The sequence below is a fragment of the Channa argus genome, chromosome 5, assembly GCF_033026475.1.
Source record: "Channa argus isolate prfri chromosome 5, Channa argus male v1.0, whole genome shotgun sequence".
Classification (NCBI taxonomy): domain Eukaryota; kingdom Metazoa; phylum Chordata; class Actinopteri; order Anabantiformes; family Channidae; genus Channa; species Channa argus.
Window position 1 is genome coordinate 19140311 of NC_090201.1, and position 25641 is coordinate 19165951.

General features: G+C 37.8%; 2 protein-coding genes across 3 annotated transcripts in view; both read right to left on the reverse strand.

The window, feature by feature from the left end:
• gli1 (GLI family zinc finger 1) overlaps window positions 1–3145 on the reverse strand; it is a 48708-nt gene extending 45563 nt beyond the window's left edge. For both annotated transcript variants that reach the window (XR_010914468.1, XM_067505264.1), the window contains exon 1: window positions 2775–3145. The gene's annotated coding sequence lies outside the window, so the exon portion shown is untranslated. The remainder of the gene's footprint in view (window positions 1–2774) is intronic.
• An 18187-nt stretch (window positions 3146–21332) lies between these two features.
• Window positions 21333–24826, reverse strand: LOC137128062 (inhibin beta B chain). The gene is made up of 2 exons (XM_067505743.1): window positions 24244–24826; window positions 21333–23843 (listed from the first exon to the last, which is right to left on the reverse strand). The coding sequence occupies exons 1-2, from the start codon at window positions 24581–24583 to the stop codon at window positions 23062–23064; spliced, it is 1122 nt and encodes a 373-aa protein (XP_067361844.1). The 5' UTR covers window positions 24584–24826; the 3' UTR covers window positions 21333–23061.
• Between the last annotated feature and the right edge of the window lie 815 nt (window positions 24827–25641).

Genomic DNA, 25641 nt, shown 5'->3' on the forward strand with positions numbered 1-25641 from the left:
TTTGATGCAATAAAGTTAGGATGAATAAAAACTGAAACCATAAATGTCTGCATAAATGAAACCACCAGTCTGCCGTCAGTGGACAATGACTATATCAATAGACACACAAAGTGAATAAAGCCTTGCAACGGCCTTGCACAAACTCAATTTAATGAACCAAAAAAACCTTAAAATACCAGACCCTGACATCAGCGAGCTACAGGGGCAGGCAGGAAAATTAGAACACGAAGGGAGAGAAGAGTAGCAGGGGAAAAAGGCGGAGAAGATATGCAAGCGTGTCTTATGTGTCCTTTGGAGCATCCCCAGGCTTCTTCTCTCTGCAGCCGAAGCCGATCAGCGTTGCATTGTAGGCCTGCGAGGTTTTAGCCTGGGCCGGTACAGACAGACAGCTGCTATTAAACCCCGATTGTTTCAGGTTCACAGGGTGTGAAAGAGTCTGATTGAGGGGCTGTGATCCCAGTGAGGGTGGTCTTTCTCCCCCCCCCCTCTCCCTACCCCTAACCTCCTTCTTTCTGGTAGGTGGGAGGAGGGTGTTGGGGGGATTGCAAGCATCACGTGACACATGTTTCTTGCTGAGCGGACCAAAATGGAATCTGGACAAAAACATGCCACTTGTTGCTGCCTGCCTCTGGGTATGTGTGCGTCACGTGACCAACGGACGACAGTGCCAACACAGAAATTAAAAATGCCGTCCACATCATTAATCCCAGAGTCAACAACAAAAGAGTCAAGTTTGAGATGTCTCATATTCCAGATTCTGCTCTTCAGCAGACCATAGTCTGTTCTATGTGCTTTAGATTTAACTGGACGCATATTTAAGCAGGGAGGAACTACGAGCAGAATTCCAGTTGCCAATGAACACTGCCTTTGGATTAAGCACAGAACAAACACACAATACATCTTTAATTGTTGTGGCTGAGCTCAAAGTAGATCGAATCCATTACACTAAACTCCACTGTATTCAGACTGATAGGGACTTATCACCGTGCTGCTATGACTGTGACAAAGCAGATCAGTCCACTCCTGTTACTGCCTATAGGAGGACAGTTGCTTCCTGTATGGTCTATTTGTTTAAGAACATTCCCATTAAGAAGCCTTTTGGCATTAACACACTTGATAAAGACCAGTAAGGGTGAGGATGCTCCCCTGTGGAGCTTTTCACATGTGGACAAAGGACAAGTGCACTTTCTTCCTTCAAAATTCTCCTTCGTCTCAACCTTGAGAAGGATCTGAGTGTCTCTCTGTAATGGATTATTTTCAAAAACATGAAAAAATAATCCACATTGCACTGAAAAATTGGCTTGATTCGATGTTGTTTTATTATGATCAAACAAAATTTGGCCTGATAGAGAAAATCCTCAAAATTGCATTTCCTCTCATGTTTTTGGAGATCTACTAAAGACGCTTTGTGACTTACAAATACACTCTCTCTACTGTGTGATTGTCTGTCTGTGTAAATACTATTTAGGAAGGACGTGAGCTTGTGTGCTTAACACTTCTCACTGTCACTTTGGAATAAATAAGTGTTTGGCTCTTCTATTGAGTCCAGTGTTGACTCTCTTCAACTCAGAGCCACTACATGGAAACCCGCAGCCTAATCTTCCCACATTAACAGCTACAGTCACCTCATACAGAGGCAATTTGATTCAATAATTGATCTCAATAGATCAGAAAGCTCAGTGCATGAAATAAGTTAATAGATTTAACTTAAAGGGTGACTTCACCAATTTTCAACTTGCTTTGTATGGCTTTAGTTTAGGGGGAAATGTACATTAATGCTTTTAAACTTCCCTCTGACTTCAAATTAATATCACCTTGTCCCTTCAGGGGTTGCCACAGCGACTAGAACATTTCTAGAAAAGTTAAAATCAAGTTGCCCACGATTACAAGCTCCATAGTGTAAGCAACAAGATGACATAACCTGAACTAAAGGTTGCTACAAATGATGTCATCTGGAGGCATCTTTCAGCTAGAAGCAGAGAGATATTTTAATGTAGGGAAGTAAAAGGGAAGTTTGATGGCATTTATTTACGTGTACTAAACTAGAACCAAAAGAAGAATTTAAAAACCAGTGAAGGTAAAACAAAATGACCAGCCAACGCATTTTGTGATGCTCAAAAGTTACCTAAATGTTTACTGGTCAGTTCGTAAGAGTTTTCCAAACCCCGAGCCTCACACAGTTTTCACAGATGCACAGATGCTGTTGTTTTGTGGGTGTCCTGACAGAAACTCACATTTGGAAAAGATACTGGCACCTCAAGTATGTCAGGTTACAAGAAACAGCTGTTCTCGGGTGGCCCTGCAGCCCTCATCTGTGCCAGATGATTTTAAACTGTGCTGGCAGTCGGCCTGCTAAAAGACATGGAGGCAGGAGGGCAGAAGAAAAATAACATTTTCTGACTGCTAGAAGTTTGAAGAACCTCAACCCTGCCTCCACAAATGAAAACTGGGCACTATTTTGCTCTCAATAGAGCAACTATATTTTAAATCCACAGAGAAGGCGCAATATTATGCAACTCAGTGAAATTTGAGGTGTGCAGGAAATATAATTTAAGTAAATGCGCCCAGTGTATAAAAGTCAGTCACCATAACATGAGAGAAGGGGGGGTCGCTGTACTATCTCTAATAACACATTAGCACATGTTTGAGACTTCAGAAAGCAGGCAACAAAAGTAACATCAAGTCCACTAACACAGCGCAACTTTCCCAACTTGAAAAACGTGCAGCTTGTGTGCTGGGCTCTGATTTCTATGGGAATCAGCAGCACTGCTTACCTCAGGTTAACGCCGGAATACTCAGCATGAAACTTGATTCCCGAAGTCCCTGGAAGAGCTCAGTAGGTCCACGGTGTGTGAAAGTCTGACTTTCCAATAAAGCCTCACCTCGCTCTCTTTCTCTCTGCCGTGAGGCGGACGCACTCGGATGGAGATCACCGACCCCTTCACAGTAACCGAGACTGTATCCTGCTTCAGAGGCGCTTTTCCATTCCCGTTGTTCCCCGCTTCAGAGTCACTTTACGCAAACGGTGACAAAGCCGAACCCCATGTTCGGCTATGGAGTCCCGCAAAGAGCCGTGGAGTTGGCTGCACAGGCAATGCGGGAACGCGCACCCCTTCTCTTCCCTCCCTTTCTCCACAGTCTGTGGACCACCCCGAAACAGGAAGTTCACTTTTTGTTTTAGTTAAAGAAGGACCACGCTGCTTCGGTTTCCCCTCAAAGTTAACTTGCAGCAGTTTACCCAGCCACGCTGATAGAGTTTTAATTCCTCGTTTTATTTTTCTTTGCAATTAAAGCGCTAAGAAAAACACCATAGGTGATACACTTAGTTAAAAAAAGACATTACAGCATGCATATGTTTATAAAATACTTGGGTGGACATGGCTGTGTCTATATTAAGTGCGTTCCTATCAAGTAATTGGGATAATGTGTCTATAAACGTTTTTGTTTACTTTAATCGTGTAACTTCATAGCAGCCTCTCGGACAGCGTGTGTGGCTGGCTACGTGTGGGGATGCTGCGGATTGCTGCTCCTTGCCAGGACAATCGAGGGCAAAACGTGGACTGGAGCTCGGACTGGAGCTCAGGACCAGGACCGCGGGTCGACAACAATTTGGTTTGATTCATTATCAACCATAACGTCTAAGTCAGAGAACACAGAATAGACAAAACAAGTACATCAGTACAACAGACTGCTCCAGAAAGAAAATTCACATTAAATAAATACATTTGTTTATTTAATAATATATGATGGATTTTCATAGATTTATTTTTTCACAGATTTATTTATTATGGTCTCAGTTTACAAAAGTTAAGGTTGGATTATCAGAAAACAGCTTCTGACAACAGGCCACATTTTCCCTGTATGTCAATTAGTTTGGGGTAGTATAATCAAATTATATTACCATCTGATGTGGGACTTACATTGCCTGAACTAGTGGCCATGTTTTGTGACAGTGTCAGAGACCTGGAGTCCGGGACAAATGTGTTTTTAATCACATTACTAGAAAACCTGGGGGCTTGTTTTTCCTGCACATGACCACAGGTAAGTTTCTGTGTTCGTATATATAATGAAGATGCAATGGTGCTACAATCCACTGTGTGCACTGTATTTAATGGAACAGTGTGATAAAAATTGGGCTTTAGAAGGGGTGAAAGTAAGGGACCAACTTTAAATTTCTTTCCCAGTGTAGCCAGGCTATTTCTTACTGGAAAAGACACTGGCCAAGGCATTAGGTTCACCTGTACAATACATCTATAGAATCAAATTGTACCTTTATAAAGTGGCCAGTGAGTGTATTTAGAATGTATTCAATTATGTAAATTTTAATAATAATAATATAAATTAATTCTATAATGACCACAATTTTTAGAAAACTTCTGTCTACATCAGTTACATTCCCATACAATGATGACAAATACAAGTAGAGTTCAAGTTGAAATACTCAGTACAAAAAGTGATTTAAAATTCAACGATATGTCTTTTGTTTCCATTTTATTTTTATTTGAAAAGATGCACATTTACGCATCTTTTTTATGAGTTGTTCATTTGTCTTTGAGAGTAGCAACCATTGGTCATATCGAAATGTATACATTTCTGCCAAATGTAATCAAATTTTGTCTTTTTAAGCATTTGTACCTACATTTTAACATTTATGTTATTTTTTTCCAATTTTGAATATTTCCAAAATTGTATCATACCATTCATTCACAGTGAGAGGTGTGGAATTCAACCATTTTCTTGTAATTCCCTTTTTGCTTGCTGCCAATAGGACCTCCAACAGCATCGTATCACTCTTCTGTTTCAAAAATAAAACAGGAACAAGATACTTCTGTTACTTCTGTTTCAAATATTGTCTTTAATTTTTCTAAAGATATCAGACATGAAAAGCTTAAGTTTAGGGCAATCCCAGAAAAGATGGAAGTGACTGGCCTCTTTTGCCCCACACCGCCTCCAACAAATTGAATGTGTGCCCTTAAATTTATCCTGATAAGTAAGTTTGTGAGGCTGTGAGTCCTGCTTTTACCCATGATGCAAATTTCAAACTTGTCTCATCTGTTAGGGGAACAATACGTCTTTTATAGTTATTTATGTTATTTATTGTTGTTTCAGTTAGATGCTGTAAAACAGATAAAAATAAGAGTATATGCATCTAACTGTACTAGTATAACATAAAAGAAAATGCATGTTAAAATGTTCAGATTCTAACATTATTATCTTTTCCTCTGTGTGTATTTATTGAACAGTAGAAGTAAAGGAGCATAAGTTAAGTTTGTTTGAATGAAAGATACTTATATCATTTGTTTCTATATGGAACAACTACAGCCTTAAATGGGGTTTACTTTAAAGCAACAATGAGTCAAACTCTTAACAGTTGGTGACCTGAGGCCGGAGTCCATTGAGAACATACGGACAGTGGTTAAATCAGACTTTTTGAATGAGAGTTGTGGGCTTTAGTCCCAATATAGCTCCTGCTGTAACAGCCAAGCAGGGAATAGATGAATGTGCACCCGCCCACAGATGCTGGAGCCATATGCTTCGCCTGACTGCCGAGATAATCCAACACAGACTTCACTCTAGATTATCAATGGTGAGCTGTTACAAAAGTGAAGCAGGTAATTTAATGAGTGTAGGTATAAGTCATCTTACTGGTCCTGAATTATGCAAGTGTTTTGGTATATTAAATTGAATGACACATAGGATTACATTTACAACTGTTATCTAAACACGGATGACTAATTACCTCAGTATAATTAAGGGTTTAGAGCTGTAATTTGATTGCACAATAATGCTTTTCTGTACTGTTAATTATAGGGAGGCACTTCTAAGTTATATATAATATAATATAAGTAAATTAAAGCACCATACTAAAGTGTAAGAGAAAGCATAGTTTAGTAAATACTATATGTCTGTCGCACTAACACATCAACTGATGACACTTATCTTTTTCACGTAGTAAATGCTCCACAGTCACAGAATTTCAGGCCTCACATATCGTGGTAAAACAATTAAAGTTATCAAAACATGTGCCCTGGTCTAAATGTAGTACTCCTGACACACCAAATAAAAGACACTTAAAGTGGAAACAAAGCAGAAATTCAGCTTTTAAGGTTACAGAATCTGGGAGGGACAGAAACAACTGTTAAGCTGTGTGATTTTCTTTCTTTGGTAAGTTTGTTATTGTGAGCATCTATTTCCTTATCTCATTCAGTAACTGGATCTTAGAATAATAATAAAATACTCGCTGTAGTAAAAAAAGTACTGAACAAAAATAGTTGCCAAATTCAGTTTACTTTTTCTAAAGAAAAAACAAGCTTCAGCAACTGCGACAGTGCGTTATTACTTTGTCTGGTGAGGTTTTATAAAAAGAAAAGATGCATTTCTCAAGCTTGTTATGGAAAGGTGATTAGAACAGAAATAAAAGTTACATATGTCTACCTCAAAGCTCATTGAGGGCTTACAATACAGTGTGGATTACAGGCAGGGTAAGTAATGCTGTCAGACCAAATGCCATTCAAGTGAACTTGAGCCCTGGGAGCTGTAAATGAGATGTTGTTTCACTGCTCATCGCTTTTTTTTTTGTTAAAACCTTGTGTCAGCATATTATAACAAAATCATTTACTGTCATTTATCAATAGAAATTATTAGTGTGTATTGGTCATTCCTTGTACTTCAAGATACTTTTTCCTTAACGAGATTTATGTATTCATATGACTGTGTATACAGATATATAGATAGATAGATAGATAGATAGATAGATAGATAGATAGATAGACTATAATGATATAAAGATATTTGTGCTTAACTGAAAGTTAAAGAAATTGATGTGTGTGGATGGAGGTGAATGAGTGTCCAGGTTTAGTACTTAAGGCCAGTAGAGGATACATGCATGTTAGCCAAGTAAGAAGGAGAGAAAGCGTCTGTCACTGCCACTCGAGGCAGCTGGACACCATTCCCCCGTGCAGCAAAATCCACAAAATCTTTTACAGGATTTGTTTTTCCATTGCAGATGGTCTGTTGCACATGTTTTCTTCTCATTGGTCCGGGGTCCCAGGCTGACAGTGCTCCAGCTCTGCATGTACTACATATAAGGGTGCACTGTGCCTGCACTAGGTTTCACCCCACAGAAGACAAGATAGAAAAAGATACACACGGAAGAACAGTTCTACCTCATTGCTGCAAACCTTTAGTCACTGCTGGGTGCGTATTTAGGTAAGAATTGCACAGAGATTCTGGTTTATCAAGTAAAATAATGCACCGTGCATGTGGTGAGTTTTTTTTAGGAAATGCATGCACAAATTGAATTAATTTACAGGAACACTTAATGTTTGCAGCATTGTGTCTGCAGTGTGCTGTCATGTTATTGTTATTGGATTCCTGCTATACTATTCAGCTATTTTTATAGCTGAATTGTGAAAGGGCATATCTACAATTTATTCATTGCATTTGTCAATAATACCAATCCATATCCAGTATCTTATCTAGTAACAGCACATTTTGTAGATAAACTGCAGTGTGTGTGTGTGCATGTGTGTTTGTGTTAAATGTTAAGTAACTCAGACTTATTTGCAGTGTTAATAAAAAATAAATGTAGTTAGAAAATATGCTCATAGTGTTGGATTACTTGTATCCAAATTAACTTGCTCACAATTTACACAAAATTTCTTCTACCTTTGATTTAATGTGACATTAACTGTTACAGATATGGTTATGTGATTAGTGGTCTCCATTTCTTATCATCTTGATCGCAGAACCTTTCCTTAAATTCAGGCCTTATTTTGCTGTTTGCCATTTTTCTAATGTTAACAAGTTCCTCTGTATTGGACATCTCATCTATACTGAAAAGAAAATTAAACATGGAATAGTTTATTTACAATGAAGCTCTACTTAATAATAAAATAATGAACAACTGAACCAGCAGGACTTCCTATGGGCTTTGAATAGTACAGTTATTTGTTTTACTACATTATCCGATAGTAGTACTACTTGTTGGCTAATCTTGAGTCAGTGTAATCCACACAGTAGCGTTTTGAATGGATTATGTACAGGGCAGTGTAAGACAATTTCTACACAATGCTAAGAATGATTTAAAGGAAGCCTTCACTCATTTTGAACTTGCTTCTTTTGGTTAAAGTTGGCCAATACATGTACATTAATGCCATTAAACTTCCCGTTGACTTCCCTATCTCAAAATATCTTTCTACTTCAAGTTATTGTGGGCAACTGTGCGGCAGGAGGTAGAACGGTTCCTGGCTCCTCCAATCACATGTCAAAGTGTCCTTGAGCAAGACACTGAACCCCTACTTAGCTGCTCCTGGTGTGTTTAGGCCTACTGCATAGCAGCTCCCCCATTAACGTGTGGGATTGTGAGTGTGAATGGGTGAATGAGAAGCAGTGTAAAGCACTTTGAGTACCAATAGGTAGAAAAGCGTTATATAAGCGCTATACGTGCAGACCATTTAGCTCAAAAATGCCTCCAGATGACATCATTTGGAGGAAAGTTCACTTTAGATCATGTTATCTTGTTTCTTACACTATGGAGTTTGTAATCATGGTCAACCTACTTTTTCAGAGCTCCCCCAGATGGCGTCATCTGAACTCCTAATGAGGACAAACTCTTCTGGGGGATGTCATCTGGAGGAGTTCTTCAGCTAGAAAGAGAGAAATATTTTAATATAGGAAAGTCAGAGGGAAGTTAAACTAAACTAAAGCCATAGAAAGCAAGTTGAAATTTGGGGAAGTCACCGTTTGATCATAAATTAAAGGAAAATATCAATGTATTATTGAAATATAGTTATATTTATTTAAAACTGTTGGAAATGTAAATATATAAAAGGTTTTAAATTGTTAATACCACTAATGTTTGAGCAAATTTAAAAACATAATTATGATGTTTGAGCATTAAACATTATAGTTGACAACAAGTTAAAATACATTATATAACCTAATATACTATAAAAGGATTTTAACAAATGGTTTAACTATATTGTTTATAAAAAAAATACGGTGTTGTTCTGTTTTTTGTCTGTGCCATGTTTTTACATTTACAGATGTAAAATTAATTATAAACAATTGGTCAAATTAGAATACAAATGAGTGCAACCATTTTTCATGCCTTTACACCTATGGGGGGAGGTAAGTAGTAAATAAAGGGGCAAAGTAAACTAATTAAATATAAATAAAGTTGTGTCACCGTCACCAGAGGGCAGCATTATACCGATGTTAGAATGGGGCAAATCAAATCACCATGTACAGTAGAACCAGTAGAGGGCTGTGTATAACCAGAGGAATATTCCAGTGACATGACCAGCACATGCCTATCCATAATATCCTAATATATTATTAATATGTCAAAGTCATCCATTTCATTTCCACCATTTTAAATTTGTTTATTTTTCTTATTCATTGTCAGTTTACTTTTATGCAGTGTCCTATTTATTTTATTTATTTGTTTTTATATACTTTGTTTACATATGTTATACTTATAACAGACCAGTACCTCCCAGCAGAATCGTGTACTTAAATTGGTAAACTGTATATTTGCCAATATTTCCATCGTGTACTTTTAAGTCTAGTCAAATTTAGGCTACAGCTCAGCATCATAAATCAATTTGCATATATTACAGTTAAAAATTGATAAATTCTAAGCAGTATTTAGGTCCTATAACTGTTAAAGTAAAAAATCATACAATTGTGATTAGTGGGTGTTTCTGATTCTTTGCAAAACAGTATTTTCTTATACCAGACCCCTTGATTTGCTACAAAACATACCACCATCAGACACAACATTAAATTGACCTTATGCTTTTAATATGTAATATATAATGCTGTGGTGGACAGGGGTCGACATAGGGACTCTAAATTGCCTTTGACAATGTAGAACAGTGTGTTGTGATACCTGTTGATCATGGTCAGCATTAAATTAACCACCAGGTCATTTTAATGTTGATTGGTGTAAACAACACGGGAAGCTGGCATTCAATAACCTGATTGGATGGACAGTGTTTAGTCTTCCTTGACAGAATTAGGTCCACGCCGGAAATTGTGTGTGGTAAGACCTGAATGAGGGTTAAGGTGGAACAACAAGGACTGTGACATTAATTCCCTGAGCTGCACTGAGGCAAGCTCCTGCTGGATAATGAACTAGTTTAAGCCAGTAGCCCCTTTCCTCTTTAAAACACTTCCTCACACCCCACCTGTTTTTTATACTGGGTTAAAGAAAACATAAATTACTTAACACAGGGAGCCTTTATCCAAACTATAGACTAGACTCAAAATTAAGTTTCTTTTTATTTCTTTGTTTCATTTTTTTTAAATTTTGTTTTTATTGATTGTTAATCCAATCAGACTTTCAGAGACAATGTGTGCAAGATTTTGAAAATCGTTACTTTGGCTCCCCCTAACGGCAGTACCAAACGAACATTCTGACTCCCACATCCCAAACTGTGGGCGGCACAGTGGCGGAGTGGCTAGCTCTGCCGCCTCATAAGTAGATAGTGGCTGATTTGCACCCTTTCTGTGCCATGGCCTTACTTTGTGGAGTTTGCATGTTCTCCCTGTGCTTGCGTGGCTTTCCTCCTGCAGTTCATAAACATGTCTGATAGGTTAATTGGTGAATCTAAAATTGCCTGTAGGTGTGAATGTATACAGGAGTGTGAATGGTTGTCTGTCTGTGTATGTCTCTCTGTGGTCCTGCAATAGACTGGTCACCTTTCCAGGGTGTACCCTGCTTCTCGCCCGATGAAAGCTGGGATAGACTCCAGCCCCCACACGACACAAAGAGGATAAGTGGTGACAGATAATGGATGGATTTGTGGGTGGGACATTCTGTCCCACCCACAAATCTGGTCAAGAGACACTGAAATAAATGGGCTATCAAAGTTTGCACCAATTTTTTCTATAATTCTGCCATTTTCCCAAACCTGTGCTGTAATAATTTTAAATGCTACATTAAAGGCAAGTTTTGTAATGTTTGCCAACTGTCACTGTCCACCCCACAAAACTGGATAGAGAGGCACCAAATCATGTGTTTACCAACAAGTCAATCGTTCTCTAATGTTGCAAATATACTTAGGTTACAGTTTACCTGCATCTAAACTTTAGACATGTTTATTAGTGTGCTTCAATTGTCTAGAACTAAATAATTTTGTTGTTGTAGTTGTATGTGAAATGGTTCCTTAAAAAAACACAAAAAATCACATGACTCTCCTCAGATCTTTGGAGCATTTTACCTTTTTTTCAGTTAACTGTTTGCTATTTATGCTAACCTTTTTTAAAGCATAATTTTACTATCCATCATGCAGCTGTTTTCAGAAAAAACATAGACAGATATAAAAACAATTTAACTGTGTTCTACTAGAGTCTAGCTAACTAGTATTTGGCAGCTAAAGAGGCAAATATTTCTTTCCGCAGTAGGTGGAGACCAAAATAGGATAAAAAGTCAAGCAAATAATGGACTCGGACTCATCGCATAGAAAAAAGCGTGAGTCCAAATGAATGATGAGGGTGCTTCATATCTTCTGAATGTGTGTCAAATGCTTGCTGACAAGTTGATCACATTGAGCTAAAATATGATAATAGTTGTGTTATTCTTGCTGCCACCAAGTGGTAACTGCAGGTATGTGTAATATCTGTAAAGTAGCTTCAGTGTAAGGCTCAGTAAACAATTTCTGTATTAAAGAATGCTTTTCCCACAAATGCATAATATATACTGCTCTATAGTGAGGCTGTTTGTGTCAGAAATTTTCAGAGAAAGTTACGCCCAGGTGAAAACAAAGTACACATGCTAAACAGATAATAAATCAGGGTCACAATGTGGCCTAGAGGGCCACATTATTTCTACCAACTACTAACCCTGTTCGCTTTAATGAATATGAGTCATTTAATATCTAACACGTAGAAGTACAAAAGACTGTTCTTGACCTGCCATGTGCCAAAGGCCCAAAGGGTTGTTGACTGCAAGTTTCCTTGTGTAGCCAGTTGTTTCCGGCTAATTCCCAGCCTATTGAAAAACAGGCAGAGTATTTTAACCAGATTAAATTAGAGTTGGAATGTGTGTTGGGACTATTTGGTCAATGGTAAATCAACTTCCTTTTACAGCTCTTCAGCTAGATTTGGGCCAATTTTATCAACCGGAAGTAGTGATGATTCAGGCATGAGTTTCCTCAGCCATTGTTGTACCAAACCATTTAGGTATGTGGGTTGGTTGGTTCATCTGATATGTTTTGAAAAATGCATGCCTTCTTTTTCGATTTTTGCAATGCCATAATCTGAATGTTGGGAATGTATCTGGTGCTCTTGTCCAAAGGTCCATCTACTAGTACCTCCAGTCAGGTCAATTACATGGTAACATTACAAGTTTATGTTCCTCTGCATCTGGGACTGAGTCAAACAGGGTATGTACTGCATCAAATATTGACGAATAGAGGTGGTCATCGAGTTGTTATAAACTACCATCTGATGCCTAAACTTCGCTTGCAGTATGTAAAAATTCCTTGGACTACTTGCCCAAGATCTCTTGGAACACAAGAAGATTCATTGGAACACAAGCAACATCTATTGTCATTTGTGCTTCTTCCTGATAATTGTACCCTAATACAACACTTTATCTATAAACTGTAAGCAACCAGCGCACCAGGAGACCTGCAAAATCAGAGTGAGCCCCTTTTTGGATCAGAAGTCATTGGTATCCCATTAGTACATCAGTTCAAGTCATCAGGGAATGAACACCTTATTCCTTCAGTGTCCTTCTCAAATGTTATCTTCAAGCAGTGGCCCTGTGTTCTGTGGGGAGCTACGGTGTAATTCTATGTTTTTCATTTACATTTTTATTTTGTTATCACCAATATATTTGTTGTTATTTCATATTTACTAGGTTCAAGAGGTGCCAAAGAAGATCTGTAGTGTGGGAGTGCCCCTTGAAACTGTGTTTCCCTTTGCAGTCAAAAGTGCAAGCTTTCAAGTGAGTACTTGGCTATTGTAGTATGAATCTGTCTCCAGATGCTAGGTACACAAGAATGCAGTATGAAGTTGCTGTTAGCAATTTAAAATGTGCATGTTTTGATATGTTCATAAAAGAGACTTGAGTGCCAACCCTGACTTGCCTCAGGCTGAGGGCTTACCAAGGATTCCTAGTACGCTGCTTTTTTTAAAGCTGGAGAGACTGGGTTTTAACTTCTTCTGAAAGTAAGCAAACCTTCCAAAATGTGTTTACTTGTACAAATTCAGATGTTTGATCAAAAAGCTCAAGTTGGAACACAGATCGTCGGTACCTTTTTGAAAATACAGTTATAAAGTGAGCCACTTCCCCTTTAGCCATAAGCCAAAGGTTTCAGTCTCACAAAAAGGTGTACTAGAAAGGAAATCTAACAAATAAAACAGCATCTTTGCACCCAAAATCAAATCAAAAAAGGTAATCTGTCTTACCAATCAACTCTGGACAATGTGTTTACCTAAAGGACTCTGTGAGCTTGAAAGTACAGCTATATTACCAGGCCACCTTGTAGGGCCTTCTGTTGATGAACTTTTCTCCCTTCTTTACGACCACATAAATGTCTGATTTCTAAAATGGTAAGCCCAGACAGCAGAAACATAATCCAATTAAGCAACAAGCAGGGACTTGATAGTCAGATGCTAGTGTCTAATCATTAGAAAATCACGTTAAATAGAAAATCTCAGTTGTACATGTCCAGGCTGAGCTACTTTTAATTACAAGTCAACCAGCCATATGTACACCCAAATTACCTGTAGTGTTTTTCTGTGTTCACAATGGTATAACTAACAAAAACAGTCAAACATCAAATGAAGATTGTTGAGGTTTATTCAGGGATACTGAAGTTTAACCCTAGCCATTCACTTTGTCATTTTTAATGCACAGTGTTCATAAACAACTTAAGCATTTTGATCAGCATTTCCAATCCCCAGTTCGGTTTCTGATTGGCGACAGGTTAGAATGGATACGCTGATGGACTGTTACATGTCTAAAATGATCTTTATACTTAGACTTTATTGGTGATCCGCACTCCCAGCAGCACCAGCAAAGAGTTCATCATACAAAGTTTGTGGGAGATGTTTGACAATATGAGGAACTTTATGCTCGCAATTATAGGTGTTGTCTTCAGGCTATTTGCCAGTAGTTTTGAGTGAAACATGAATTCACATGTCTAGTGCCCTCTGCTGGTCAAACTGTAATTATCTACAACATCAGGCACAATTCCGACAACATAACCTCTCTTTTTTGCAGACATTTTTGAACTAAGATAAGCTAAGATTGATTTGCTGTTCATGATACAGATTTAGGCAGATTTATTTCCAGCTATACCATTTTGAATACTCTGTACATCCAAAATGTAAAAGATCCTCCCACAGACAGTTTTTCCTCAGTTCATATAAATGTTTTGTAAAAGATGGAACTTTCTGATAAATTTTGTTGTTTGAAGTCCCTCAGCTCCAGTACTCAGATACTCGCTCTGCTTTTTCAAGTAGTTGAGTATCTTGGACGTTCTTAGAACTAAACGTGACCGAGTAAGTAGCGTGATCGCAGTAAAGAAGGAGTCAGTTTAATTGGATTTTTCTCTATAGTAAATCTGATTGATCCATGGGCTTATTACTTGAACAACGCCACCAAGTGGAAAAAAGTGAAAAGTCTGGAAAAGTTTGGTAAACACTGGAAGGAGCCGATTTCCTTTCTTAACATATATAATATACATATTTTATAAATTAACGTAAATATGAATTGTTTATAAGGCTGCTAACATTAATAACATATTTTTAAAAGAAGTATGCCAACACCAGTTAATCTTAAAAGTATAATTCTACTTTTTTTACGTAATGCTAAAAAACATTTAACATATTTTCGCAGTTTAAACCAATAATGCATTTAAAGCATTTTAATTTTTTTATATGTTGAAGAGTTAATTTCTTTTTGAAAGTCAGCTATTCTGGATTTGCTTTTGTCAGCTATTCTCCATGACTTCATTTGATAGAAGTTGCTAATCTCTAATTAATAATGTGACTTACAAATGTGACAGTTTATACAGCACATTTCCTTTAGCAAAATGTATTATACCATAATAAATTATCTTAAATTAAATTATCTTATAACTGAGTTTATCTGTGCAAGGTAAAATTTAATGACCTCTTTTACACAAAAGTCAAAAAGTAAAACTCTAAGTTCACATTAAGGATGCAGGATACACTTCTGATGTAACACAGAGATATAACAGGTAACTGGGTCTGTCGTAATGAGATAATCCAGTGGATTTAAAAGTTATTTGTACCGCTGTGTACATTGGAGAAGGAATCCTGACAATGGTACAGATCTAGGCCCTTTAAAATGCTTCTTGAGAGGGTTGGCTTTCTGTCCATAGTTGACAATTTTTGATAAGAAAAGCATATTGTGATACTTGACTGAACTCATTAGTTAAATAAATTAATTACATATTTAGCAAAATAATATATAAATTATTTCTAATAAATTGTTCATCCTCTTACAGACTGGAAAATTTAATGTACGTGCATGCTCACTGACTTATTTAAGTACGTTTTTAACATTTATGAATACTGATGGATATTATAACATATAAACCTAAACAATTTAACACCATTATGTGTCTAACACATGATACTTGTGTTGAAATACAGTATCTCAATGAGAATATTACAACATTGAGCTGTTGTAAAAAACCTACAAATAATAGAAGATATTTATTTCTGGATGCAAATTGTTGTTGCATGTAGCTGTTTTTGCACCAACCTAAGCCTCCAGCAAAGCAGTGTTGTTTGCTGTTTCCGGGAGGACTGTTGGGGGAAAGGAGAGAGTGTGAGGACAGTGTCTTTCCAGGTAGTCCTGTCATGGCACTGTTGGAGACAAGTCTGAGTGACATCTTAACCCTGCAGAGGATTTGTGGGATTGTGAGTGGAGTGAAGGATTAGGGTCTTAGTGGCACACAGCAAACAGTAGGTCTGTCGGTCAGTGTGTCAGTATATCAGTGAGTCAGTAGGCTTCTATTTTTCCCAGAGTAGGTCAGCTACCTGCTTTCCATGAGAAGGACCCATCAGTCACTTCCTGGTGTCAAAGTGTAAACACTTGCTCATCTGATCAGACCAATCTGTCCTCATGCTCATGCTTCGAAACCATCTCACGTGCACCCACACATTCAGCCATCATGCGCCTCATCTAACATAAACATTTTCCCATTTTGACAGGGGCTGCATTTTTATTTTTGCACCATAATTCAATTATTTATTGAAGTGTGGCTCACTTCCAGTCACTATAAAGTCCTACAAAAAAACAATGCTCACATTTTGAAGCTTTGACATTTTCCTGACTTATCTCTTCTGGTATTGAGTCAGATACTGTTTTGTTTTCCCAAGATTTAAGTGCAAAAACTGTGGCCACCCAACTAGAATGAAGATACATGGAAATCAGCTTGTGTCACTCAAAGCAAGATAAATATTTTGTTAAATTCACTTTCTAGCTAAAGGTCGTGATTACTCTGCATAATCCAAAGCAACACAAGTTTTTTCAGTACTTGTTGTTTTAGTTGGAAAGGAATTATCAATGCAGTACAGAAAGCAGCTACAACCCCAATGTTTGCACAATGTGTAAAACGCAATTAAAAACAGAATGCAATAATCTGCAAATCTCATCAACCCATATTTTATTCACAATAGAACATAAACAGCATATCAGGTGTTGAAACTGAGACATTTTACAATTTTATGGAAAATAGCTCATTTTTAAATTTGATGGTAGCATCACATCTTTAATAAGTTGGAACAGGGGAAACAAAAGGCTGGAAAAGTAATTGCTGCAAAGAAAAAACAAATGACTGGGTATAAAAGGAGCAAATGTGAAGATGGGCAGAGGTTCAAACTGCATCTAATAATTGTGGAAAATTTTCAGAAAACATGTAAAATTGCCAAGAGTTTGAAGATCCCACCACCTAAGGTATATAATGTCATCAAAAGATTCAGAGAATTAGGAGGAATCTCTGCGCACAAGGATCAAAGCTGAAGGTCAAAACTGGATGTTTGTGATCTTTGGGCCCTCAGGCAGCACTGCATTATAAACAGTCATGATTCTCTACTGGACATCACTGCATAGGCTCAGGAATACGCCCTGTCTCTTTCAGGGAAGGCATTGCATCCTTGATCAAGACAATGCTAACCACATACTGCATCCATCACACCAGCATGGCCTCACAGGAGAAGAGTCCAGTTGCTGAACTGGCCTGCCTGCAGTCCAGACCTTTCACCAATATAAAATATAACATAAAGACCATAAAACAAAATATCTGGCAACAAAGGTCCAGGACTGTTGATCAGCTAGAGTCCTGAACCAGACAAGAATAGGACAACACTCTTCTCTTAACTCCAGCAACTGGTCTCCTCACTTCCCAGACATTTACATACAGTTGGATGCTGCACAATTGTAAACATCACCCTGTTCCTACTTTTTTGTGATGTGTTGCTGCCATCAAATTCAAAATGGGCTAATATTTTTCATGAAATGGTAAAATGTCTAGTTATTAAATATGGGTTCATGAGATTTGCAAACCATTGCATTCTGTTTTTATTTATGTTTTACAGATTGTCCCAACTTTTTTGGAATTGGGGTTGTATAGTAAAATTGTGCATCTCATAAGATACATTTACATTTAGTGATTTAGCAGATGCTTTTATCCTAAGGGACTTACAAGTGAGGTACAAGGCAAGCAAAAATTTTAGTCAAGGAGAAAACATCAAAGCAAAGTCCATGAGATGCAAGAAAGAACAAAAAGGAAGTTTTTTTAATTAATAGATTTTAGTGCATAGGAAGTTGGGGAAGAGTCCTGTTTTCGGCTGTCTTTTTAATATTGTGAGTGAGTTTGTTGAGCGTCCAGAGTTTGGTAGCTCGTTCCACTATCGTGGGATCACTGAGCTGAAGAATTGGTGTTTTCTGTGTGGTGCTAAGATGACCAGATGTCGTATGTTGGCATAGCACAGCGGACGAGAGGAATTGTAGACCTGAATGAGGGAGTACAGGTAAGCAGGAGCTGTGGAGTTGACCATCCTGTAAGCAACAGGGAGAGCTTTGAATCAGCTACAAGGAGCCAGTATAGAGATCTAAAGGGTGTTGTGACATGAGTCCTTTTTGGCTGATTAAAAGTGAGGCATGCTGCAGCATTTTGGGTCATCTGCAAGGGCTTGATTGTGCATACCGGTAACCCCATTAACAAAGTTAAAGTTGCAGAGGGCAAATCTGCATGCTGTGAGATGTCGTAGAGATAGGCAGAAATGCGTGATGAGACAGTGGAGTCATCCGGTGGAAAGAACAGCAAAAGCTGTGTGTTGCCAGCTTAGCACTGATAGGAAAAGCCATGTGAGGGGATGATAGAACCCAGTAATGTAGTATAGATGGAAAAAAGATACCTATATACTTTGTGTACATAAGTATTAAGGACATTGTTTCTTGGAAGGGTTTAGCTGAAAACCGTAATGTCTTGTTTTATGTTTAGCATAGCAAAACAAAGTCCATGTATTTCCATCACAGTGGATCAATACCAGATCCTGTCTGCACTGTGTGTTGGCCACTCAGACCAATTGTCACTGAAGCAAAATCTTACAACTCACACTGTACAAAGCCAGGAGCAGGAACTCCTAAAAGTGCTACGGTGAACAAAGATTTTGATTTGATAAAAATTGGATGTATCAACAAGTTTGCTTTGTGAGCAGTGATGGATGACTGTAGAGAGGGCTATATCTACAGTATATTTATTCACAGACCACCTGTAAAATTATGTTCTTATAGGATGAACTAAAAACTAACACAATTAGATCTAATCATATATAGTAGGCATGTCTTCTACTGTACTTTAAATCTGTACCATAAGCATGTAATTATGTTAACTGAATGAGTGTATTTTGATTGAGCAGTATTTCCTGTCTGTCAAACAGATCCAATACAATCATTTCCTTTCAAGTATCTAAAAAGAATTAAGCTTGTTCAGAAGACGTTACTCCCCTTAGTTTAGTAGGTTTAATTCAGGTGTGATGTATTTTGCACAGCTACATCTCCACATGATTTTGACTAATAACTTTTAGTAGATGTGATAAAAGAGTTTCAGTTTCTCAGCTGACTTTACAGGAGTATCATTGCAGCTTGACATCAAACTACTATAGGCACACGAGAGAAATATAATACTGGCCTGGTTTTACATTTAAAAAATACCAAACAACTTCATTTTGGCTTTTTCTTGTGGTGTTCAGCTTGAATTTCTCCAATGCTAATTACTTACAGTATAGGGTTTCAATCTTCTAATTGTATGAGTTATATAGACATGAAGATTAAATACACTATCATCTTTATTCTGCTGTTTAAGCAGCTAGAGCTCTGCAGCTTATGGCCCACAAATGCAAAACTAGGTTTATGTGGTTATTCGTATAGCTTATCAGGAAAGTATTCACTAAGAGGACTAACCAAAAATAATTTAGGAAGTAACTTTGCAGCTATTATTGTGAAGTTGACAGTTGCAATTTCGTTTGGACGGGAATATCCATAATCACCTTGTATGATCTAGAAAACATTTTTTGTTCCAGACTACCCTCAGACACTGATTATAGTCCATTTGGATGGTGTAATATTGGCTGTACAGGGGGAGTTGGCAAATTTTGGCAGGAAGAAACAGTATCTTATGACCTTTTTGATACTTTAATTTTAATCTTTACTCTTTCAAACTGTCAATTTGAGAGGGTTCTAAAATACTGAACAAAGGTGCATTTATATGCACAAGTATGTATAGTTAATTATTTTGAATGTGACAATTTAATACTATAGGTGTTGTTGAAAGATAAGAATATCACATAGAAATCTGTATAGGTCAGTGTACCATCGAGGTGCCCTTTTTAATGATATGTGCTATGGGGGCTACAAAAGTACAATACCAGGTACTAATATTCTCTAGTTTTATGTGGGGTTTTTTATTATTTAGATTGAGGTCAATTCCAAAATCAAATGCCTAATGTGAACGCGATATCAAGGGAATGTGACAACTGTTTACACATCAAACACAGACAGTCCATAAAGCCACTTCTACTGTTTGCATGAGCAAACATGCCCTTTGCCTTACAGACAGTACCAAAGTGATTACATGGCAGGTACACTATTTCTCAGACTGGCTAAATTTGGAAAATGTGTTTTAAATACAAATGATCATGTTTCGTGTTATCAACATGCGTGTGTCCTTTATGAGGAATACCGCACTGTTCAAAGCACTGAGGAAATTCCGTTTCTGTCAATATTAAAACACATTCCCATTGTTACACTGATAAATGGTGTTAAATGATAAGAAAATCAGGACCTTTTATTTTGTCAATGTTGGTAAATAAGAGACATACAAAATGAAAACAATACCTAGCTTGATTTAAAATATTCATAGATTTATTAAAAAATAAACTTGTATTTATTTCATTTCAGCACATTATGACGAGTTTTACATGTATTTGCTATTACAAATTACAAATATTGTGCATAAAATATAGTATTGTATATATACAGTAATATAAAAAAGATAATAATTATAATTTAATTTGAAACAGCATTCAAATCTTGCTCCATTTCCACCACTTACAGTATGTAAAAATTCATCATCTGTGTGCTTTTTAAGAATATACACCACACATTTACACACAACTAGACTTTAAGAAAATAAGTTGAGTGACATTTGCTTTCTGTAGGCATATTTACATTTTTATATAGGGCCCACATTAGTTAAGTAAGTTAGGTATTAGACCCGTGAAACAAAATTTGCTCTAAAAATACAGTGGGGTGATAAAGTGCTTAGTAGGTTTGTTACAATGGCACCCCAATGTCTCATTGAGTCCAGGGACGGGAAGTGCTTACATGATAAAACAGACAATAAACTCTAGCCTTTTTGCACAGGTTTGAACTTTAAAGCATTGATAGTAAAGTAAAGCCTGATGTGGGAACAGAGAAAGATTAAACACGTGTGGGCTATTTTGACAAAATGTTTCATTTGTAACCTTTGTGCAAAATTCTCCAACATATAGCCATGTTTTCCGGGTATTATAGCAGTAAAGACAGGTCCCTAAGCCAACACAGTAAGGCCAAACCCATGGGACATCACCCAGAAAACTGAAGAGATGATTGACTTTTACACTACTTAGTGTAAGCAACAACAGCAAGACATAGACAAGTCCTGGGACTAAGATTCATACTTAAGTCTTTTTGAGGCAAGCAGTATAATACATCTTTAGTTGGTATACAAGAAATAATCACAATCTGTATTCGTTCTAACATGAAATTACACAAGGCATCTGTCAGTCTTTGTCAGTCAAATTTGATAAAAAAGTTTATTTGCTTTGTGAAATGTTGCACCACTGTCTTTTTTGTGCATTTTTCCAAGCTGTGAATAAATCCTCCATGTATTTCTTTGTGATACATTAGAAACACTGCATTTTAAATCTGTTACAATTTTTAGTATTGATGCTTATTAAACAATACATTATGCAGATGTTGTGCAAAGATGTTTGCCTTTAACTAGAAAGCTTATAATTTTACATCACAATAGAAAACTTTAGACTTGCAACGTGCAACAGCACCTGCCCACTGACCCAACTGCCTCACAGACCTTCACATTACCTGACATTGAAGCAATAGCTAAATGTTTGCTCACACTGCTGAGAAATGACCCTGGGTTCATATGCTGTCAAAGCCACAGTTACCTAACTGATTAGCTGACTTGTGTAAATAATACAGTGGAGATGCTGATCAAACATATTTCAACTTGCCAGCAGCATCAGCTGAAGTTAGATGGAACTCGTGGCAGAGTTTACCTGTAATTCTGATAACTGTTTTTAGGCATTTTAATAACAAGTGCTTCTTATCAAACTACAAAATTTTTGTTAAATGCAATAGAAGACAGTCTGAAAATCAATTGATGTCAAAAAGAGCATTGTGTCACCTGTACAAAGATTCCATTAGTCAGCATCGAAAAGGAGATCTACTTAAGCGAGTATAAAATCATAGTGTACTCTTTGGTATTTACACTTTATGCTGAAATGACTTGATACTCCATGTCTTTATTTTGACTTAAAGAAGAAGGCACGCTCTGATTTAAGAATCTCTACCCCCGTATTAAAGCATTTGCTTTAAAATTACAGTAGCAGCACCTATGAGTGCATATTTACCACAAAAATATTACAGTTCTGTAAAATAAAGTATTTAGATTCTATATGTTGTATGTAAGGATGCTGCTTCTATAACAAGAAATGCAGCTTATAAAATGTGTATCACTTCTACTCACAGTTTTTCTAAGATCCATAATATCATTTACTGCAACTCTTTACTGAATCCCAACAGCAATTATGGAAATAAATAAAGTTCATCTGATTTACACTATTTTTGAAGACTTCATATTAATCTCTTTGAGTTTGGTGTGATGTATAAACAATTTCAGTATAAACAATTTCAGTATAAGCAAGACCTCAGTTCTATATTAATATCACATCTTTTTGAGTGTGTGAGGCTGCTACAAATGTCTATTGCTTAGTTTCCAGTCTCCTCTCTTTAATTTATACCATTGACATTTGGATGAAAAGCTGTCATTCTGACTATGGGTGTGAGCTTAATTAGATACACATACAAATGATTTCTTAAAATATACAGTAACTTAATATTCGAACAGTTCAGATGTTAATATTTTGAACAAAACAATTGGTTTAACTTCTCATTAAAACACGCATGAGTGCTTTTGCTAATAGCTTATTCTACAACATTCTCCTTTTCATTTTGCTTTATGTCCTGGATGAAATGTTCATTTCATCTTTTATGTACAAAACAACTCTCTTAAACATCATAAAACATAATCTAAATTGCCAAAGGCATTGAATGTATATTTATATTATAGACTTTTTTTGTTCAAATGTGTCACCATATTTTGTGAAAAAGTAAAATATTGCATGTTGTCCAAATCTAGGCACATTACTGTTCATGCATGTTTGGTTCTTTTAACACATACAAAAGCAACCTGTTACCATCATGTCTTTCATACTGTACATCTTTTATGTACATCCACAGGACTCCACTATCATGTCAAGGACGTCCGTTTTGACAATGCTGTGCTGAGAGTTGAAGTAGACCATGGAGAGTGGCCGGCGCTCAGTTGGAACACAGCATGAAGTTGTAGCTGTGTTGATACCGTTGACTTTCAGCTGGCTGAAAACAGTGGCGTGGAATGAGGATGCTATTCCTGGGGAACCCGACAGGTGTTGGGGACACTGACCCATGCAGAAATTCATGTGGTAACCTTCAGGTGCAATGATCCACTCATCCCACTGGATATCCTTGAACTTGATGTAGAAGTCTCTTTTGCAGCAGACAGTTACGTCTTCACCACAACGCAACGAGCGCCTTCTGAGTAAGTGCTTGGAGCTGTCGTCACGTAGACGCACCTGGGCCACAAGGAAAGGCTGGTAGGGGGTGTCGGAAGCGCCATCTAGGGAGCAAAGGTTTTTCCCATCCTCATCGCAGTTGACCTCCAGCCGTAGCCGGTGTTGTCCGCCATCCAGGAAGGCCTGCAGGGTGCGGGTGATGGGGAAGGTTTGCCAGTTACTCTCCTGGACTTCCAGCATCTTTTCTATCACCAGAGTGCGGTTGGTGCCAGACGCCCCATCGTCTGAGGAAAGGAAGACTCTAGCAAGGAGGCGGGAGTCCCGGTGAGGGTCTTCAGAGGAACGGACGTAGATCCACAGAGAAGACTGGAGGACCTGGATACTTTGGCCACGTTCTTGCAGAAACTGGAAGCTAAGGCTGAGACTGGCCTTGTCGCCACTCTCTGTCTCATCTATGGATCAATGACAATTAAAAAACGGACTTTTAAAAATGTTGGAGATTATGGATATTGTCACATTTGTTACACCAGCAAAAGTAAAATCACTTAAACCATGCAGTAACAATTCATTTTAAAACGAAAGACAAGTCACCCAGCTCTCTTTAAGCATTTGCCACGTGGTTACGATTTTTTAAATAATAAACTCACGACAAGCTCTAGAAATAGGTCACTTTGGGTTAAATCACAAAAGTGTTGACACATACTTTTATTTCCCATGGTACAAAACGTCACACACACACCCCTCTCCTAATGTATTTGCTTTTTACGCACACGGTGAAACCCTTTTGTCTTTGAGTGCCACGCAGAGTTAAAAGAGAAGCTTTACAATATTAAAAGTGAATACGAGACTTACTTATATCTGCAAAGCTCACTATTTCATAGCCTTGATCTTTGGTTGGTATATTGTTTTCTAGTTCAAGAGTACCGTCCTGCCTGACGCGCCCCGAGTGCAGCTTGCGCAGCGCTGTCATGAGCGCTGCCCGGGGTACAGTGTGAGTTATGTTTGGTCTCTCTTTCAGGTGCAGCTTCTCCAGAAGTTGCTGCTTGGCGATTTCTATCATTGTCGCTTTCTCTGGGTCGTTCCCTGTCGTTGGGAAGCCACATGATGCACAGCCCGAGCCACTCACCCAGAGACCTTTCAATAGCAAGGGTGTCAAAAACAGAAATGCTGGGAATGAAAAATACGATGCCATCCTTGATTCTGAAGTGAATGAAGGTCTGCTTGTGCTCGAGGAGCGAAAAATAAAACTATCAAATAAAAACGATTCCAATCCTTTTCCCCGAGGAGATCTTCAGAAGTTTCCCAATGTTGTCAGAGGTCCTCGTTGGTAACTGGACACCGTGAAGACAGGTGCTGAGAGAAAGGAGTGGTGTTTCACTCTCCTGATGGTGAAGATATCTGGGCTAATCCTCCAAAACAGGTGACACAATGGAGAGATGCACCAATGAGCGCATCGGGACACCGAGGAAATTACTGGCAAAGCATCTGTCTTGCACACACACTCACACACACACAACACACGCGTTACACGCACTCACACTCATGACTCACAAACACAACAAAAGGGATTTCTAAAGGTATAAATTTAATAAAAGCTCTGTCAATTACACACCTGCTACAGGGTATCCCTCGCTGCTTTGCAGTAGGCTAGCAAAGCCGTCGATTTAAAAAGTTTTATACATTTTAGCATAATCTTTATATGATGTGGTCGTTTATCACAACAGGTGGTTTCTGTGCCACGTTGCCCTCTGAATACGCAACCTGCCATCACTCGTGCTGATCAAAGTTGAAATTCAGTGCCCTTTAACCCAGTTACGATATACTCAAGCCTCAGGGCCACCAAACAAATGAATTGTGGCTCAGAATGTGCACAATTGCTCTGGGCTGTAAGGTGGAAACTCCAAAACAATATTTAAAACATGTTTTGTCACGTTCTCTGCACGGTGGCATAATGGTTTGCTGCAGAATTGTTGATGTGTGAGGGAGATAAAGAATGAAAGGAGATGTATGACGACCGTTTTTTATGTCGTTGTCCATGCAGTAATGTTGGATGTTTGGATTTTAATTTAACAATAAAGTTCAACTCAAAATATAGTAGTGTTTCATAGAAACCCCTCTTTTAATGTAGACGTCCTGTAGTGTGATTATATCCTTTGACATAAGTTTACAGCACACTCATGCTGAGTTAAGTTTTATTGGCCTAAAGCCATAGTCTTCTAAGAAAATACGGAGCTAGTTTTAAGAAAACTA